Here is a 19880-nt window from a genome sequence, read left to right on the forward strand (position 1 = left end):
ACCTCCCATGTGCAGGCGCCTCGGCGTCACTGCAGTGCCAACAGAGCCCTACCTGTGGGGCGCAGAGCATGCTGTTTGGGCTGATAGGAGAGGAGGAGCCCTTCAGCTGGGGCCCAGGTTAGACTCCTGCTGCAATCACAAGGGGCAGAGCGGGGACAGGGAAGCCATTGGCCCCACTCCCAGCTCCCCATGTTCTCGGGCCGAGAAGTCTGGGCTTGGCAGCCCTGGGGAAGAGGCAGGTGTTTGAGGAAGGTCTCCTGGTGACTTGCGTCAGAACAGCCCTGGGTACGGATAGCGCCAGGTAGATCCCCAGGCCAGAAGGGACCACAGTGATCATCTGCTCTGCTCGCAGGGGGGGCTCCTGTCCCAGGAGAGGCTCTGAGGAAAGCGGTGGCTCCTGCCAGCCAGGCGGTGCTGACGGCACAGCATGCAGGCTGCATTTAACCCCTTCTCCTCCAAGGGGGCAAAGCTGGCCCTTGGCTCGCTTGCCCTTCCTCCATCAGTCCAGCCTTGTCTTTAGGCCTCCCCCTGAGCAGCCTGCCAGCTCCTGCGGGTGAACACAGTGGGCTCTACTCCTGCCTTCCTGGACCAGCAGCCTTCTCGCTGCTGCTCTGGGCGCGGCAGGCTCCTGGCACAGGTGGGGATCCTGGCACAGTTGAGAGGCCTGCCCCAGACTACAGAGCTCAGGGGGCATTTCTTCCAAACAGACTTTAATAGAAACACGTTACAAGACAAACCCTATCTCATAAAAATAGCTTCAAACCCCTGAACAACTCTGGAGTGGCTGGGCTGAGTGGGAGGCAGCGCCCGACTGCAGCAGCAGGAGAAAGGCTCTGCCTTGGGGGCTGGCTGCAGGGCTGCTCCAGCCCTGATCCTGCCCACCCGGAGGGGCTGGCCAGGGGATGGGAGCCGACCTGCTGCTCTGCGGCCTGACTTGGTCGTGCTCATGAAGCAGCCTTTGCAAGAGCCTGACCAGGTTACAAGCTCTTCCCGTGGGGTGTGTTGGGGAGAGCCCCAGCTGGAGATACTCGGCCTGGGACCCTGGAGCCCACTGAGGTGCTGCTGACACTGTACTCTGCCCGAGGAGATGCCCACAGACGCTCCCTCAAGTTGCCTCCACAGCCCTGCTTGGTGTGGGGCAGGGGCCAAGCTACTGTGAGGAGAGACAGCCACCCAGGCTCGCTGTGGCATCAGGGGGCTGCCCATGGGCCGGGTTCTGAGACACACCATGGGAGTTCTGGCTTAGTGGAAGGGGAGAAGGGCTGGGCCTCTTGGGCTTCCCTGGCACCAGTTGGCCCCCTGCTAGAAAGCCCTTTGCCCTGGGTTGATTCTCCTGCACCCCAGCATAGGGGCGAGTGCAGCAGCCTGACCCAGGGCCTACCCTGCCCAACCCTCTCCACTGTCCAGGGAGACACAGAGTGATGGTGTCTGCAGCTGCTCCCCGGGCATCAACCCCACCTCCAGCCCCTGGCACCATGGCTGCTGTTGGCACCTCTAAGCTTGTGACCCAAATCAGCCAGCTGGCTGCACCGAGTGTCCTCCACATGGCCATGGCTGGAGGTTAGCGGGGATTCGCACAGAGCTCTGGGACTAGCTGGGGAGCCCAGCAGTGTCCCCCTCTCCACAGGCTGTGTGTTCTGCAGAGCCCTGGCTGCTCCAGCAATGGCTCTGTGGGAACTGGGCAAGGGGACCCTGCAGGGCGAGCAGGAGCCTCTCCCTCCATAACACGCTTTGGTTTGCAAGGGGAGGCTGGAGCAAGCCCTGGGCAGGGTGGGGATGCTGCTTGGCTCAACCCGACTTCCCCTGCAGCAGGGCAGCATGGGGGGCAGGTGTGGCACCCAGCTAGAGACGCAGGTGAGTGCAGACAGGTGACAGCTGGAGCTGGTGGCTGCACTTAGGCTTCTGTGCAGAAGGACAGGATCTTGTGGTAGGAGCTGAGTGGGGGCGAGTCTTGGGCCCGGCTTGGCAGATGCTGCAACAGAGAAGGGCAGGCTCAGGGGGCTGGGAGGGGGGCTCTGTGGGCAGGCCACGTGCTCGCCCAGAGCAGTGCCAACCTGAGAAGCCAGTGCACTGCAGAGCATGGCCACCCGCCAGTGCTCCCCCCAAGCTGGTGAGGACAGGGCCAACTGCAGCTCTGGTGCCAGGGCTGCCTGCCCCGGGAACAGGGGGGCATCACTGGAGACATGGGCCCTGCTTCGGGTGGGTTCCCCAGCCCCCTCTCAATGTCCGTGGGGCCCGGTACCTCGCTGAGCAGCCCCTCGGGGTCGTCGCAGATGAAGAGCGGCTCTGTTGTCTGCATCCCCATGCTGAGTGATGCAGTGTCCTCTGGGAATGCTGCAGAGGAACAGAGCCAGAGTGTCAGCAGCCAGCCCCCCACCCCCCTCCACCCCCAGTGCCAGCCAGGGAGTGGGGAAGGTGCCACCCGCTGGCTAGTCCGTAGCCTCAGAGGGTTTGGGCACAGGCACTGTGCTCCCAGGCAGGCTGAATGCCCCCAGAGGGGTGGCGCTGGCTCAGGAGGAGGAAGCTTGCCCAGGTGCTGCCTGAACTGCTCCTGCTTTGGTGCCCAGGACTGTGAGTGGGATCAAGCAATTACCATGCAATGCCCCCCCCACCCCACCCCCCAGGTACTGTGCTGGAAGTGGGGCCCAGCTGACAGCCTGCACTGAAGATTGCAGCCACCTGGCTTCTAACCCCAGTGGCACCATAGACAGCACAGCCCAGCAGAGGCTGCTGGGGTCTGACACCTGGCAGCTAGTCTGGGGGCCCCATCTATGGCAGGACACATGGATGAACCTGCCCCCTGCCCTAACCAGCCCGAGTGTCTGCAGCGCCCTACCTGGCAGAGACCTTTGGGCCAGGGCTCCAGTGTGGGTGTATTTCCAGACCTTGAGGGCTGAGGTGCTCTTGGTGCCAAGTCCCAGCAAACTTGGGCTGCATGCTTCTGTCTTCTTGCGGACGGGGATCCTGCTGGGGCGCAGCGGCCCCAGGCTGCAGAGAACCAGAGGCAGTACTTACCACAGGAGCACCAGGGCCTGTGCTCCTCACGCCTGGCCTGGCTGGAGCGGAGGTGCCAGCAAAGCTGCTGCTCAACTCTGTCCTCCCAGCGCTGGGAGCAGAGGGGCTCAATCCAGGCTCACTCCAGCCCCACTGCAACCCCTGGAGCTGGGCCTGGGCGCAGGACAAAAGCGAAGGCGCATGTCGTGACAGGAGCTGGCTTGCGGGGCTCCCTGGGGGCCTCAAAATAGACAGTGGTTGGGGCATCTTGCCAAGGAGGGTCCAATGGGCCTGATCCGAACCCACCCGCTGGAGCTGCGTCCTCTCCCTCTGGGCAGCACAGCACTTGGCTGCATCCCCTTGGAGCAGGGCCAGCCAGCTGTGAGCTCCTGCTGGGTGCTGGGGAGAGGGGTCTGGGTGTGCCCAGGTCACTCAGTCCCTTCCCAGGGGGCACGCTCAGCAGGCTGGGAAGGGGCCGTGTCCCCCAGGCAGCCCCTGAGTCTGCACCTGCTCTCCTTGGGCCCCACAGAAAGCAACAGGGCCGGGAGCGGATGCACTGGAGCCCTGCAGGCAGGTTCCCAACTCCTGAGGCTGGCACCAGCCACTGGCCAGGCCCTGCCTGGCAGCACGAGGGCAGCAGCGCTCGCTGCTCCTGGCTGCACTGACTCCCACCCTCCGGCTCCTTGGGCTGAGGCCGCAGGGCAGTGACTGCTGGAGCAGGTGGCCAGCAGGGGCATGTTAGCCAAGGAAGGCTCCCCAAGCAGTCAGGGTCTGAATTCAGCGGCAACCCCCTGGCAGTCAGTGGGGCTGCATCCCCTCCTCCAGCTGCACACCCTAGCCTGGCTCCTGCACCCACAACGGCAGGAGGGGGCAGAGGGCCACACCTAGGGTGTGTTACAGGAGTAGCTGCATCCCCTGGGGCACAAAGCCAGCAGGGGGAGGGGCACACCATGGGCCTGCCCACAGAGCGCTGCAGGGTCTGAGGCAGGGCAGGTGCTGGGGCCTGGAGGGTCCGAGGCAGAGCAGGTGCTGGGGTCTGGGGGGTCCGTGCAGCCCCCGGGGCTCCAGGGCTTGCTCTCACATCATAGGAAGTACCTGCAGTGGGGCCGACTGGATCCCCACCACAGCATTCCCAAAAGCCCCCGTTTGCTCATCCCTCAGGGCAGGACAGAACACGATCAGCCAGACTGCAGCAGAGCAAGGGTCCATCCAGCCTAGGGTCCTGTCTGCCGACAGTGGCCAGTGCCAGGTGTCCCAGAGGGAATGAACAGAACAGGGAATCATCCAGTGCCCCATCCCGTCCTCAGTCCCAGCTCCTGGCAGACAGAGGCTGGAGCACCAGCCCTGCCCAGCCTGGTGAATAGCCTCATGTAGTGTGATGGGCTCCCGTGTGCCCCGAGGGGCGGCGTGAGACACCAGGGAGCCAGAGAAGGGAACACCCTGCTGGCCAGTCCTTGGTGGGACTGGGGCTCCAGGAGGCTGTGGGGTGTTGTGGTCAGGGAGCTGCCCGGAGCCCCCTTGCTCTGGGGCATGGCCTTCCAGTGCCCTCCCCCAGCGTAGGACACATGGTACCTGGGTGGTTCTAGGACTTTCCTGGTGCTCAGCCTCTTCGGAAGGTTCTAAGCGGAAAGACAGGAGAAAATTGGAGAGGGCAGGGGGGAGGGGTGTGGGGGGNAGCAAAACTATATGACTTTCATGTGTGAAAGTCTGAGCAATTTTAAATTACGTTCTACTTTTTTTTTCTGTTCGATGTTCTGTAAACACCACTGTAACAATGCTGGCTTTGGGGGCAGGGGGGTGAGATCCAGCCCAGCCAGCTTGGAGATGGGGTGACAGCAGCCAAGCCCACCCTGCCCATCCCCTGGGGCTCTGGCCAACTGCAGCATGAGGGGGCCACCCCCACCCTGTCCCGTGGCTTCCAGGGCAGCTCCAAGCCTGGGGTCCCCACCCAACTGAGCCTCCCCCCGTGCACACAGCACAGACAGCAAGTGCAGAGTGGAGCCCATAAGAGCTGATGGGAATCCAGGGACCCAGCAGGAGCTGTACTCAGCCCAAGGAGGAATCCATTCACTGGGCAGAGCTGGAACCCAGAGCCCTGGGGGTGGGTGACCCCTCAGCCTCTCCCAAGGGAGCATGGGGCCAGCAGAGCCACCCAGCAACTCCTGTGACTGCCAGTCAGAGGCCACCACCTTCCTCACCGGCCCAGCCCCGCAGCAGGACAGCCAGCGTGGGGGCCGGCTGGAAGGGGGGAGAGGAGCAGGGTTACAGAGGAAAATGTCAATTCCAAAACACTTCCCTTTGGAAACGGTACCCCACACACCCCTCTCTGCCATAGGTGGGCGCCCGACCTCTCCCAGGCTGCCCACCATCTCCCCTCATGCAGATCCCTAGCCCATCAACAGAGCTGTAGTCTGTGCAGCCTACCCCATCGATTCCTGGGCACTGCAGGGGCCCCGGCCTCTCCTGGTTTCTGCCTGCGGCTGCCAGACACGCTCCGGCGGGTGAGTGTCTGGCTCAGCACAGGGAAGGAGTTCGGACAGCCCTGGCCAGGGACTGAGCCCGGGTGAGCTAATGGGCCTGTTGCCCAGCCCAGAGAATGGGACTGAGGGGCCTGGCTCCCAACCCCCCCAGCAGGAGACCCACCTCATCGGGGGCTGGTGGGGGGATCCCAGAGAGCAGGCATGTCACCACAAGAGGCACAGAGGGGCTGGCTTAGAGGCTTCAGGGGGTAGCAGCCAGGTTGGTTTCCACCTTCTTCCCAGCTCCGAGCGTTACCTGCACCAGTGCTGTGCCATAGGGGGTCTTCGGCTCTTCGCGGCCGTGCTCTGCTGCCTGAAGTCCATGGCTGGTGACCACCAGAGCCCTGGCCTTAGTGCCCGTGGGCGAGGTCCCTAGGTAACAAACGAAAGAGAGCTGAACATCGTCAGCCCCGGGCATCAGGAAGGGCACACTGCAGGAGCAGTGCTTGTGGGCTTTGCTGGCGGTACCGATGGGCCGCCATGTGGGCAGAGGGCAGCGGTGGTAGGTGCACAGGGAAAGCCGGCTATGCTGAGCTCTGTTGTGACAGTGTCTGACAGGTGACCAGGTCTTGGGAGTTCAAAGGGAGGCAGACTGCCCACAGAATCCAGGCCCGAGCGGCCCCAGGGCACATCCAACCAGCTGCACTCCAGGATCTAGTCACTGGGACAGTTCAGTGCCCACGCCCAGCCATGGAGCAGTTCCAAGCCCTGGTTCGCAAGCTGGGCTCTTGGCTTCAGCTGTGCGCACAGAGCGCACGGTCCCTTCCCTGGGATGGTTCACAGGACACCCTGGTTCCAAGCTGGGTGTGCTGCCTGGGGCCCTGCCCCTCCCTGCCAGGGCCAGAGCGCTGCAAAGGCTAGTGGCTAGAGAGCACTGCTGGGGAGCTGGGGTCGATCCCTGCCTCTGCCCTGTCTACACCCACCTCGGAGTCACCCCTGGCTGAGTGCCTCAGTTTCCCTACTGGCAGCATGGAGCCACGCTGGGGTGCTGGGAGATTTCACTCTTTGGCTGTTGCTGGCTGGAGGGCCCCTGGGCAGGCAGGGGATGATGCATTACTTTATCATTCACCTCACCCCACCGTCCCCCAAAAATGAGGTCAGCAGCTTCCCCCAGGAGCCGAAGGCCCCAAGCCCAGCTCCAGGCTGAGGGTGAGTGGCAGCAGGGCCGTGGCTCGGCCGAGACAGCACTGTCTCTAGCGAGGGGCAGAAGCCATGACTCTGAGTGGCAGCCGCAGGGGGCCAGCCGCAGGGCTGCCCAGATCCCCGCATGCTTAGAGCACCCGGGGTGTGGAGCTGCATGGAGACCTGTGAAAGGAGAGTCCAGAGACGCCATCTTTGGAAAAATCTTTATTCCTCCCCCGGTGTGGCTAACACAGAAACGCGGGGAAGTCTGGCCTAGGCCAGGCAGCAGCATATCACCCCCACAGCAGAGTACAACCACGCCCTGGGGCAGCCACACTGACCCTCCCATGGCTGGGCAGGGCAGAGTGCCCGAGGGAAGAACAGGCAGCCAGGGCACAGCTGGGCTCAGATGCAGGAGATCCAGGGTCCCAGCTCCCTCCACGCCCTGTGGGGGCAAAGCCAGGTCTGGTGCCTGCTTGGGCACATCCCTTCCTGCAGCGCCAGAGCATCCCCACTTCCCCCCAATGCCTCAGCCCCAGAGCAGCGTCTGCCTGTCCTGCCCCTGCTCTGGCCTGCAGGATGTGGGGAGGGGCGCAGGCTGCTCTCCTCTCTGAGGTGCAGCATGGGCTCAGAACATGCCGCGTGCCCCAGGCCACTGGAGTGGGGTTACAAGAAGGCTATTTCAGTCAGGGCTTGGGCTCTCCCGCCACACAGGCCATCGCCTTGAGTCCTGCGCGGCCTCGCCGAGCTGGTTCTGGGAGGGCCTGAGGGAGCCAGGAGGAGCCTGCACCACAGGGCCTGGGGATAGTAACAGCCCAGCACTGGAACACAATGAGAGCTGCCCACTGCCGTCCCACGCAGGCCTCGCTAGGGAGCAGCCAGTCACTAGGACGGAGGCACAATAACCAGGCGACCTGCCTGGAGACAGGCCTGGGCTGGCAAGAAGCGTCTGGGCGCAGAGACACTGGCACACACGGGGCGGGGGCAGCAGAGCCCAGGGACCAGCCCATATTTCCACGGCGTCCCACACAGCAGGATGCAACGCCCGCTGCGTGAGCTCCGTGTCCAGGCCTTCCTCGCCCAGCACTGCTGCCAGGTTAGCTTGGGTGAGCCGCTCGCCTAAGGCCTAGGCCCTGGCTTGGAGAGACGGGCTGAGCGCAGAGAGGCCGGGGGTGGAGCAGACAAACCTGACATGCTGAGGGAGGCTGGCAGGGAGCAGGGGCGCAGGCTGGCGGGCGGCAGAGGCTGGGACAGACGCCTGGCACAGGGAGGGAGAGGCACTGGTGGCTGGATGCTGCGGGTCGCTGCTCGCAGCAGAGTCAGGTGCTGCTGGTGCCGCTTGTCCTGCACGTGGGGCTCTGGGGAGGAGGGAGTTTGAAAAGGAAATTTAAGAAGGGGCTGGTGGTACTGCCCCCTCCCCTCACCTCACACAGAGCCCCCCAGACCCCTATGCCCCCCATCAGAGCTATCTCCACACCAGTACACCCGGGACACTCAGCCTCCTGCCAGGCAGAGGAGCCTGCCAAGCGCAGAGGCAGTGCGACTCAGCTCCCTGCTGCAAGCTCTGCCTGACCCCAGCCCCTCCAAACTGCGGGAGCGCTGCGTGAGCTGGGACTCAGACAAGGCGTGAGCGGCCCTCTGGGTACGCCCAGGGACAGGACAATCTGCAGCCAGGTCTGGCAGCCCGCTGGTCAGGCTAGCACACGACTCCAGATGGCCCTGGCCAGGACAGCAATTCCCCACTCCCACGAGGCACTCAAAGCAAGGCCAGGCCGCCACACCTGGGGTCTGGAGCCAGGCTCCAAAACAGGAGGGGCCTGATCTGCAGCTCCGGCTCCCACTGGAGCCAGAGCTGCAGGCCCCAGTCAGGGAACGCCTAGCTCGGAGCTTAACTGGAGCACCAGGCTGGGCCATCAAGTCATCTCAAGGCAGCCCACCTAGGATGGCAGAGAACTGGCGCAACAAGCCCCTCTCCATGCTCTGCGGCTGCTGGGGGGTTGATCTGTCTTCCAACCCGCCAGGACTTGGGGGAGAGCGCAGCCCTGAGTACACAGACCACCCTTACACAACATGCCGCAGCCCGGAAGGTTCACCAGCCACCTCTGGGGAGGAACACAGCAGCTCCTAAGGAGCACATGGCAACCCGCCCCTCACCCCAGCAATTTAGGACAGGAAGTGAACAACAAGTGGCAACGGAATTTCAGGGTGACAGTTTGATGATCAAGTAGAAACCAGGCCAAGGTACTGGGGTTAAACTCTTCCCAAACACCATGGCATCAGGCCGCCATTTGACATCTCCTGCAACCATCAGCCTGCTGCAAGCACAGGGCCAGCAGTGACTGGCTCACCTGCTGGCAGGGCACACCCTGGCCCCAACCTGCAGTCGCTGTCTCTCGTGCTGGTGAGCTCTTTGGGCAGGTCATACAAAAGGGCCCCAATCCCACGTGGGGCTTTTGGGCACGTTTCTGCTGCCCCATTCCAGTGCCACAGCTGGGGGGCCCTGGGGCCCACTGGGAATGAAATGGAGCTGGCAGCAGTCCCACTCGGCTCCACAGAGCTCAGCACACAGCAGGAGGGGGCCTCCCGGGGGAACAGCTGGCCTGGCAGGAAGCCCCTGTGTGGGTAGCACTGGGGGGGTGGGGGGGAAGAGAAGGCTGGTGTTATTTCTGCAGCAGTAGAGCTGGGCAGATAAAGGAAGCCCCCAGTCCTCTCTGACTTCAAGTGTGCGGAGATGCACAGCAGAGCGAGGGCACGTGACTTGACGTGACTTACAGGCCTCTCTCTCGCTCAGTTCCTACAGCCCCTGGAGACGCAGCAGCAGGCAGCCACCTAGTGAACGTGCAAACTGGCCATTTGAACGGGGACCCTGTTCCATGGAGGCAGGTGTGGAAAGGGGTTTGCTGAGAGCTGTGTCCTCTCACACACCCCTGTACAAGCTCTCCATGCTCCTCCGAGGTGAAGAGCTGGCCCCCTTTCTGCTCGTGCACCACCCAACCCGGAGCCAGTTCTGTGAGGGGACCAAGCAGGAGCGAGGTCTGGGCGTGCAGCTGGAAGGGGAAGGGAGTCAGCCAGGCCGGGGGACACAGCTGCCTTGTGCAGGTCGGGACAAAAAAGGGCTGTTTGACCAAAGCAAAAACCTTCTATGAAAAACTTTCATTTTGGTCAAAGTTTTCCCTCCCCCGCCCCCCCAAACCAGAAATTGGAAACTTTGTGAAAGCTAAAAACATGCAAGTTGCCTACAAATGCTGCTTGGCGTGTCTGTGCTTGCTCTCGTCAACCAAGGCCCTCGCCCTCCTGCCCCCTGGCTCGGATTAGGCTAGCCGGTGCCTGTCTGCTGCCCTGCCCCACTCTGCCAGAGCCAGGACTGTGGAAATGAGCTCTTTGAGATGTCTGACCCTCCAGGCACTGCACAGCCGGTGTGCATGGACACCAGCCTGGGGGACGGGGCAGTGTCAGATGAATCACTCTCTCGGTTCCTTCTTAACCACAACGTCCCGCCGAGACGAGCTGAAACAGACGGGAAGGAAGGCGGGTGGCAGAGCACCCATAGGGACAAATCTTCCAGAACGTGAGGCCTGGGTGCTGTAAGTAACCTCTTCTTTTTGAGCCGCGTCCCACGGTGCGCTGAAATCCACTTCAGGCGTTGCCCACACTGCGCGCTGTCGAGAGGATACAACCAGAAATGCGCTTGGAGAGTCTCTGAGGAGAAATGGGGGCCCCTCTAATTCTGTCTGCCTGGAAGACACCCGACAGGATTTAGTCTTGCCCAAATAAAAAGCTAACACTCTCCTGCCATCTAAGGTGTGAAGCGCTGGTGAATGAGGCCCTCATTGACATCCAAGTCTGGGGATGGGCTTGGAAGATACCTTTTCGTTTCAGAAAACGGTGTGCGCGTGAGGGTGGCTGAGAGTTGCCACAGAGTCCCACTGGCAGTTCACTACTGTGGCAGCAGCTTGTCAGGCCTGGCATGCTCACTACACCTCACACATTGTTTTCCATCAGTATCTGAAAGGCGTGATGTAAGGCATACACAAACTGGTGACACTCTGGTCCCGAAAACCATCATGTGTGTATATCTGGGGTGTGTATAAAACATTAGAAATACATGTAGAATTCAGTTCTTAAAATGCGTCTAGCAAGCAGGCCAGGAACCCCAGCCCGCCCAAGACAAAGGGACACACAGCTCCTTGTCTGACCAGCCTGATTGCCAGGCACAGACAATGAAGGTACATTTACATGCAAGGTAGACAAAGCCATCAGACAAACCAGAATGGGGGATGGACACTTAACACTCTCATGGGGAATGGAAGCTGCAGCTCCAGAAAACCTTCCTGAGTCTTTGGAAGATATAAGCAATGACAAAGTCATTTTGGCATCCACTACTGGGCAGACAGAAGCAGCCCTAGTGGTGCATCTGTAAAAAGTGGATGTTCAAAGTCTCTATAAACTGAATCTAGGTGAAAACCTGACCTGGGGCAAAAGACTCTAGTTTGTTAATTTAGACTTTATTCTTAGAAGCGCATCTTTTACTTGTTTGTTTGTAATAATTTAATTTGGAGAAGAGACGACTAAGGGCGACTATGACCGAGGTCTCTAAAGTCATGACTGGTGTGGAGAAAGTAAATAACACTTCTTCATTTACTCCTCGTAACACAAGAACTAGAGGTCACCAATGAAATTAACAGGCAGCAGGTTTAAAACAAACAAAAGGAAGAATTCTTCACACAATGCACAGTCAACCCGTGGAACCCATTCCTAGAGAATGTTGTGAAGGACCAAAATATAACTGGGTTCAAAAAAGAACTAGATAAATTCACTGAGGATAGGCCCATCAATGGCTATTAGCCAAGATGGGCAGGGATGCAACCCCATGCTTTGGGTGTCCCTAAACCTCTAACAGTTAGAAGCTGTGAATGGGCGACAGGAGGTGGATCACTAGATTATTGCTCTGTTCTGTTCATTCCCTGTGAAGCACCTGGCACTGGCCATTGTTGGAAGACAGAATACTGGGATAGATGGACCACTGGTCTGACCCAGTGTGGACATTCTTATGTTGTAGGACAGACTCCCAAACTGTGGATTGTGGCCCCAAATGGGGTTGTGCCATAAGCATATGGGGCAGCAGGTCCAATGGGCCTGAGAGATGATGCTGTCAGCCCCTGAATGTGTCTGGACCAGCTCCATAAATGCCATGCCAGGTGGCGGCAAGTTTGATCTACAAAATAGCAGCCCCTGTCCAGTGTGATCTTGCACACATTGTACAGGTAAGGCTGCACTGGGCAGAGGCCACCATTTTGTAGATCAAAATGGCAGCCTTCTGGTGCAGCGTTTAAGGCGCAGTTCCAGACATATTGGCTCTGCAGATGCCAGTTTGGCCATTTACACCATTCCAGCTGTGCAAGCATCCAGCTGAGGGACCTGAGTGCAGAAGATTCTTAGCTGTGGGCATCCTCTCTGCTTGAGCTGGGAGGAGCCTGTGCTGGCCTCTCCTCTGATGGGACTCTGCAGTGGCTTGTTAGCTCCTTAAGGCAGGGTCTATATCTTCTTGCATCCCTGTTGGCGCACACGAAAAGAGTCACTGTCTCCATGCTGCCGTAGTATCACCACACAGGGCCTTCCTATGTCCTGGCCTCACTCATTTAACAGTGAACTATTATGGTAAGAGACCCAGTGAGCTCATTTTTACACAAAGCACCTGCTTCAGCCTCCAGCAGAGAGTCTAGTGATGCAGTTAGGAATGAAAGATGAGTCCAAGGAATGTGCCCACAAACTTGACAGGCTTTCTTTGATAATGGCTTCACCAGCGTTTTGGTCAAGAATGAAGAAAGGCCAGAAATGCCTGCTACACCCCACAGTGCTATCTACCGACACCATGACACCTAACAAACTTAAATGACACTTGGAAACCCCTGACAAAGAAAACAGGGTTACTCACCTTTGTAACTGTTGTTCTTCGAGATGTGTTGCTCATATCCATTCCAGGTAGGTGTGTGCGCGCCGCATGCACAGCCGTCGGAGAAACTTTTCTACCCTAGCAACACTCGGCGGGTTGGCTGGGCGCCTCCTGGAGTGGCGCCACCACGGCGCCGCATAAATACCCAAGCCGACCCGGCCACCCTTCAGTTCTTTCTTGCCGGCTACTCCGACAGTGGGGAAGGAGGGTGGTGTGGAATGGATATGAGCAACACATCTCGAAGAACAACAGTTACAAAGGTGAGTAACCTGTTTTCTTCTTCGAGTGATTGCTCATATCCATTCCAGGTAGGTGATTCCAAGCCTTACCTAGGCGGGGGGTCGGAGTGAGACGTGGCAGGCCTGGAGTACCGCCGCTCCCAAGGCTGCGTTGTCTCGAGACTGTTGTACCAACGCATAGTGCGAGGCGAAAGTATGGACCGATGACCAGGTCGCAGCACGGCAAATTTCTTGGATGGGCACATGCGCCAGGAAGGCTGCTGAGGAAGCTTGAGCCCTGGTGAAGCGCTGTAAGGCGTCCGAGGGGAACATGAGCTAGCGCGTAGCACGTGCGAAACAGGCCGTGACCCAAGAGGAAAATCCTCTGGAGGAGACTGGCAGACCTTTCATCCGCTCCACAACGGCCACAAAGAGCTGCGGAGACTTCCGGAAGGGCTTGGTCCTTTCCACATAGAAAGCTAGCGCTCTGCGCACATCCAAGGTGTGAAGCTGCTGTTCCACGAGAAAGCATGAGGCTTCGGAAGAAAACGGGAGAAAGATGTCCTGGCTAGTATGGAAGGCAGACACCACCTTAGGGAGGAATGCCGGATGAGGTCGCAGTTGTACCTTGTCTTTATGGAATACGGTGTACGGAGGGTCACCGTGAGGGCTCTGATCTCCGAGACCCTTCGTGCTGAGGTGATTGCCACCAAGAACACGTCTTCCACGATAGGTAGAGAAGCGAACAAGTCGCAAGCGGCTCAAAGGGCGGTAAACATAAGTCTGTTCAGGACCAAGTTCAGGTCCCAGGAGGGGGCTGGGTGACGAGCGGGGGATAAGTACGCTCCAGGCCCTCATTGAAGCGAGAGACTACCGGGTGAGAAAAACACCGAGCAGCCACCGTCTCCCGGATGGAAGGTGGATATCGCTGCCAGGTGCACCTTAAGGGAGGAAGTCGCCAGGCCCTCCTGCTTAAGGTGCCAGAGGTAGTAGAGGATTGTCGGGGATCGACGCCTGTAAGGAGAAGCATCGTGCGATTGCGCACCAGGCCGTGAAGCGCGTCCATTTGGCCACATACGTCCGCGGGTGGAAGGCTTCCTGCTACTAAGGAGGATGCGCTGCACCGAATTGGAACAGCGCAACTCGTCAGCGTTCAGCCATGCAGGAGCCACGCCGTGAGGTGGAGGGATCGCAGGTCCGGGTGACGAAGTCTCCCGTGTCCTGTGTGATCAGGTCCGGGACACAGGGGAGGGGAACCGGAGCGGCTACCGACAGATCCAGGAGCGTGGTGGTGTACAGGGTTGCCTGGGCCACGCAGGCGCGATCAAGATTAGATGCGCACTGTCCCTGCGGAGCTTGAGCAGGACCCTGTGCACCAAGGGAAACAGAGGGAAGGCATAAAACAGGCGGTGGCTCCATGGCAGAGGAACACGTCCGTCAGTGATCCGGGGGAGAGGCCCTGGAATGAGCAGAACTCCTGGCACTTCCTGTTGGAGTGGGAGGCGAAGAGGTCTACAAGGGGAAACCCCCAGCTCCGGAAGATGAGTAAATGATGTCCGGCCGGATCGACCACTCGTGGGCAGAGGAAGACCTGCTTAGTCGATCCGCCAGGGTGTTCCGGACTCCTGGGAGGAAGGATGCCACCAGGTCCACCTGGAGGGCTATGCAGAAGTCCCACAGTTGAATAGCCTCCAGACACAGGGGAGACGAGCGGGTCCCTCGCTGCTTGTTGATGTAGTACAGGGCCATTGCGTTGTCCGTAAAGACAGAGAGACAACGGCACGAAGTGCTGTTGGAATGTCTGGCAGGCTAGACGAACGGCTCTCAGCTCCCGGACGTTGATATGGAGGTTGAGCTCGTCGGCTGACCACGGCCCTGGGTCTGCAAGCGACCTAGATGGGCCCCCCAGCCGAGGGATGACGCGTCCGTCGTAAGGGTTAGTGACGGTTGCTGCGGATGAAATGGCATCCCTGCACAAACCAGAGACGGGTCCAACCACCAGTCGAGGGAGCGTAGGGGACCCAGAGGGATCGTGACCAGCACGTCCATGGAGTCCCTGCTCGGGCGCGAAGACCAAGTGAGCCACGTTTGAAAGGGCCGCATGCGGAGCCTGGCGTACTTGGTGACATAAGTGCATGCAGCCATATGACCCAGAAGAGCGAGGCAGGTGCGAGCTGAGGTTAGATGAGCGGCTTGCAAGCGCTGTATGAGTGAAGTGATCGCCAGGAAACGGGCTTGCAGTAAGTAGGCTCTGGCAAGGGAGGAGTCCAGGGTCGCTCCTATGAAGTCCAGTCTCTGTGTTGAATGAGAGTGGACTTCTCCGCATTGAGAGGAGGCCCAAGCGGCCGAAGAGGTCCGTGATCACGGAAACGTGCTGATGGACTTGGGCTTGCGAGGCGCCTTTGATGAGCCAGTCGTCCAGATATGGGTAGACATGTATCTGCTGCCTGCGAAGGTGGGCGGCGACGACTGCCATGCATTTTGTAAAGACCCTTGGGGCCGTAGACAGGCCAAAGGGGAGGACAGCGAATTGAAAGTGGTGTTGGTTGATTGTGAACCGAAGGTACTTCCTGTGCGGGGAAATCGCTATGTGGAAGTACGCGTCCTTCATGTCGAGGGCGGCGTACCAGTCTCCAGGATCCAAAGACGGGATAATAGTTCCCAGGGAGACCATGTGGAACTTCAACTTGCGTAGCCACTTGTTGAGTCCCGCAGGTCCAGAATTGGTCGGAGGCCTCCCTTGGATTTGGGAATGAAGAAATAGCGGGAGTAAAATCCCTTCCCCCTCTCGGGTAGTGGAACTTCCTCTATGGCTCCTGCGGTGAGGAGAGATTGCACCTCGGCCAGAGGATTTTGCTCGTGAGAGGGGTCCTGAAAAGAGGGACCGGGAAGGGGGGTGAAAGGCGGGGATGAAGCAAACTGGAGGTGGTATCCTTGCTTCACCGTGCGTAGCACCCACTGGTCGGAAGTAAGTTGTGACCACGCCGGAAGGAAGTAGGAAAGGCGGTTGGAAAAAGGGGGGAAAGGATCCTGAGCTGAGTCTGGTAGACCATCCCCGGGCGTACCTTCAAAAATTGCCCTTGGGCCCTGGTGGGCCTTAGAGGACCTTGAGACTGCCCCGCATGGGGCCAGACTGGCGCTTCGCCCACCCCGGCCTCGCCTCCTGTTGAAGTCCTGCCGGTTTCGAGGCGGAAAGTACGGGTGGCAGGGGTTGGGCCTAAAGGTCTACGTTGGGTCACAGGGGTGTGCATCCGAGGGACCTCATGATCACCCTGTTGTCTTTTAGGCTTTGCAGCCGAGGGTCCGTTTTGTCGAGAACAAACCCTGCCCTCAAAGGGTAAGTCCTGTAGGGTGTACTGCAGCTCGGTGCAGCTGGAGGCCTGGAGCCAGGAGATTCGCCTCATTGTGATACCCGAGGCTACAGTCCTGGCAGCCGAATCAGCCGCGTCAAGGGAAGCTTGGAGGGAGGTCCTGCCAACCTTTTTGCCTTCCTCCACAAAAGCTGCGAACTCCTGGCGCGAGTCCGGGGGCAGCAACTCAGTAAAGCGGCAAACCTCCGTCCAGGTGTTAAAGTTGTAGCGGCTCAACAGAGCCTGCTGGTTGGCCACTCGGAGCTGTAAGGCACCTGCCGAGTACACCTTACAAAAAACCTTACGGCTAGCAGGTCCATCCGCCTAGCCTCTTTGATTTAGGGGCAGGCGCCTGTTGGCCGTGGCGCTCCCTCTCGTTGACAGATTGTACAACTAAAGAGGAGGGGGGAGGGTGGACGTACAAGTGTTCGTACCCCCGGGAGGGCACCATGTACCTCCTCTCCACCCTTTAGCCATCGGCGGAATCGAGGCTGGAGACTGCCACAGGGTATCAGTAGCAGCCTGGATGTCCTGATAAATGGCAGGGCCACACGTGTCGGGGATCAGCGGCCAGGATGCTGACCACGGATCGTCCACCTCCGGCACTTCCTCTACGGAGGTTTATGTTGAGAGCTACCTGCGAAGAGGTCCTGGTGGCTCTCAGATCTATTGGCGGCGGCCCGAAGAAGAGACCCTGCTGTTTCCACGGCCTCATCGGGGGAAGAGGAGGAGGATATCCCGCGGCAACGAGTGGTCCTGAATGGCACTGTGCTCCTGTGGCCGTTTTGCTTGAGATGCTCCGGGGAGTCTGAAGGATGGATGACATGGTCCTCTGACTCTGCCTGGAGGAGGGCGGGACACTGTGGCTTCCAGCGCCTGCGCTCCGAAGCAAGAGTAGGGGGGACCAGGGAGCACCCTGGCTTGATGCTATGCCCAGGTGTCCAAAAGGGCCATGCTGCTGTCCTGCATCCTGGGACGTGCATCTTGAAACAGTCCCTACGGCCATGTCAGTATCTCGGTCCCGCATATAGTAAACTACCGGCCTCCGAGAGGCAGACTCCTGACAGAACGCCACGGAGGAACCGCAAACGTGGCACCAAAGTGCCAATAGATCGAGCAGCTCTGGGTCTTGGGGACCGGTGCCGGTACGGGTATCGTACTGGCGAGCCTGACCAGACCTGCGACCAGCTCGGTGCCGGGAGGTCGACCGGGGACCTCAAGCCTTCTTGATGGCGAGATCGGCTCCGTGAACGACGGTCCCTGTAACAGTGCCAGGAGCTCGACCCGGTGCCGCGAATCGAGCGGACGGGAGCGAGAGCACGGACTTGGCGTCGTGATGAGCGGCGCCGCGATGGTGAGGGTGCCTCGACGGTGAGCAGTGCCGCGATGGCGACGGTGCCGAGCGAGCGGTGCCGTGAAGCCAGCTGTGGCGGGAGCGGGAGCGACGCTGAGATGTGGACGGCGACGGAAGCGGGACCTCGAGCGGCGGCCGTCCGGAGCGGTGACAGAGGGCGCCATGGTAAGAGCGGCTGCCTCTGGAGAGAGTCACAGGACCGGTGGTGCCGAGAGCACGGGCGGTGCCGGGTCAGTCAGGGCAATGAGGTCTCTTGCCGCCCATGAAAAAGTCTCCGCGTCGAAGGCAAGGTTAGCTCAACCAGGCCGTACCGGGAGCTTCCAGCGCCGGACTCGACGGCCCTCGTGGGCGGAGTCAACGGGCCGGTTTAGGCGGCGCCGCAACCGTGCCGTGCGGGCGTCTGCCTTGGTTGCAGTCTCTGCCTGCGGTGCGGGCGTAGAGGAGCCGTCCGAGGCATTAGCCGACTTCAGACCTCGGAGAGAGGGAGCGAGCGTGGGGTTACCTTCGGATGTCGGCTGCGGCCAGGTGCCAAGGAGCTTCGCAGTGCTGACCGTGCTCGGTGCGAGGGGCGGGTCACTCACTTGCTGGCTGTACTCGTGCCGGCGACGGGTGCTAATGCGCTTCATAAGGAGCTGCTGAGTTCTAGCGTCCGCTCCTTTCGTGCGCGCTTAAATGCCTTGCAAATGGGCACTTAGAAGATAAGTGCGATTCCTCGAGCACTAAGACAGGAGTCGTGGATCCCCTGTCGGCATTGGCCTATTGCAGGCCGAACACTGCTTAAAGCCAGCGAGCCAGGCATGGCTATGGTACCGGTGCGGGTAGGGGTAAGAGTCCCAGACCCCGCGAAACTATTACTAACAAATACACTAACAACTATACTTTAACTGTCACTAAATAATTAACCATGCAACAAGAACGATTAAGTAACAAAGACGAAAAGACGAGCATTAGCTAGGGAAAATGCGGAGGTCAGGTAAACTGCACTCCACTGTTCCAACGACCGACACGGGTGGTAAGAAGGAACTGAAGGGTGGCCGGGTCGGCTGGGGTATTTATGCGGCGCCATGGTGGCGCCACTCCAGGGGGCGCCCAGCTGACCCGCCGAGTGTTGCTAGGGTAAAAGTTTCTCCGACGAACGTGCACGCGGCGCGCACACACCTACCTGGAATGGATATGAGCAATCACTCGAAGAAGAACACAGGAAAACCAAAGTCATCTTTCCAGTGCCAGAAAGCAGAACTTTTGTATCAACAAGTGCAATTCAAGAGAGCCAAGTCTGGGTCTGGCCAAGCTCAGAAAGCATCATTTGAGGTGAGTTGCTGTATTGATTTTGCCAGCTGCAATCGATATGGTGAACACAGCACGTGGGGAACCAAACAGAATGGCCTTCTCTAATTCTTCCTCAGACGGAACCCTCAGGGGCCAATAGTCTAAGTAAGGGAAGATGAAAATCCCTTCTCGGCTCAGATATACTGCTGCCGGAGCCAGACGTTGGGCATGAACTCTGGGCATGGTGCTCTGGACCAAGGGTAAAAGGTAGGTATTTGCAATGGGAAGGTCTTACAGAAACATGCATCTTTGAGATCGACAGTAGCAAACCACACCAGAGTAGACAGGGAAGGAATAATCACAAACAGGGTTAGCATCTGGAACTGATTCTTTCTAATGTGTCCGTTTAAAGCTGTGAGATCAAGAATTGTTCTGAGCTCTCCATTCTTTTTTGGGATTAGAAAGTATCGGGAGTACAACCCTGTGTTTCTCGAACTTAATCATACTTCTTCTATAGCTCCTCCTTGCAATGGAGCTTGTATTATGTCCTCAATAACCTCTCCTGGGAAGGGTCCCTGTAAAGGGTGGGGAGGGGGGTGTAACGATGCTGGTTCTGGCGGGACCCAACTAAGAGTGCCAATTCAGGACCAACTGCTTAACACAGGGCAGTTACAGCCCAAGGCTGGGTTTTTTCCACCTCTAAGGCAAACCAAACCAGCCAGGCAACAATGACTTTGGTTTCACCCCACTGGCTAACCACAAGTCACACAAGCTATTCCCTTAGACACTCCAGTTGCCCAGTATCACCACCAGTGCTACTCATCATGGGGACAAATGGTTATGAAAACCAATACCCCAGTAAAAGAAAAAGGTTCTCTCGATCCCAAAGAACCAAGCCCCAGACCCAGGTCAATATACAAATCAGATCTTACCCACAAATCACGCTGTTGCCAATCCTTTAGAATCTAAAATCTAAAGGTTTATTCATAAAAGGAAAGATAGAGATGAGAGCAAGAATTGGTTAAATGGAATCAATTAAATACAACTGGAGGGAGGGATAGCTCAATGGTTTGAGCATTGGCCTGCTAAACCCAGGGTTGT

The 19880-nt window shown here is 59.0% G+C and overlaps 1 protein-coding gene across 6 annotated transcripts in view; it reads right to left on the reverse strand.

The window, feature by feature from the left end:
* Nucleotides 1-693: 693 nt before the first annotated feature.
* AGBL5 (AGBL carboxypeptidase 5) overlaps nucleotides 694-19880 on the reverse strand; it is a 64207-nt gene continuing 45020 nt past the window's right edge. For 2 of the 6 annotated variants that reach the window (XM_075063535.1, XM_032768045.2), the window contains exons 12-17: nucleotides 7823-7993; nucleotides 5770-5885; nucleotides 4567-4613; nucleotides 2837-2988; nucleotides 2243-2334; nucleotides 694-1972 (exon numbers count right to left, since the gene is read on the reverse strand). In XM_075063535.1, the coding sequence (XP_074919636.1) occupies nucleotides 1895-1972; nucleotides 2243-2334; nucleotides 2837-2988; nucleotides 4567-4613; nucleotides 5770-5885; nucleotides 7823-7993 (656 nt within the window). In that variant the 3' untranslated portion in view covers nucleotides 694-1894. Of the gene's footprint in view, nucleotides 1973-2242; nucleotides 2335-2836; nucleotides 2989-4566; nucleotides 4614-5769; nucleotides 5886-7822; nucleotides 7994-9685; nucleotides 10295-19880 lie in introns of those variants that run through there. The other 4 variants (XM_032768041.2, XM_032768043.2, XM_075063536.1 and 1 more) reach the window with 4 other exon arrangements.

The sequence above is a fragment of the Chelonoidis abingdonii genome, chromosome 3 (genome assembly GCF_003597395.2).
Source record: "Chelonoidis abingdonii isolate Lonesome George chromosome 3, CheloAbing_2.0, whole genome shotgun sequence".
Lineage (NCBI taxonomy): Eukaryota > Metazoa > Chordata > Testudines > Testudinidae > Chelonoidis > Chelonoidis abingdonii.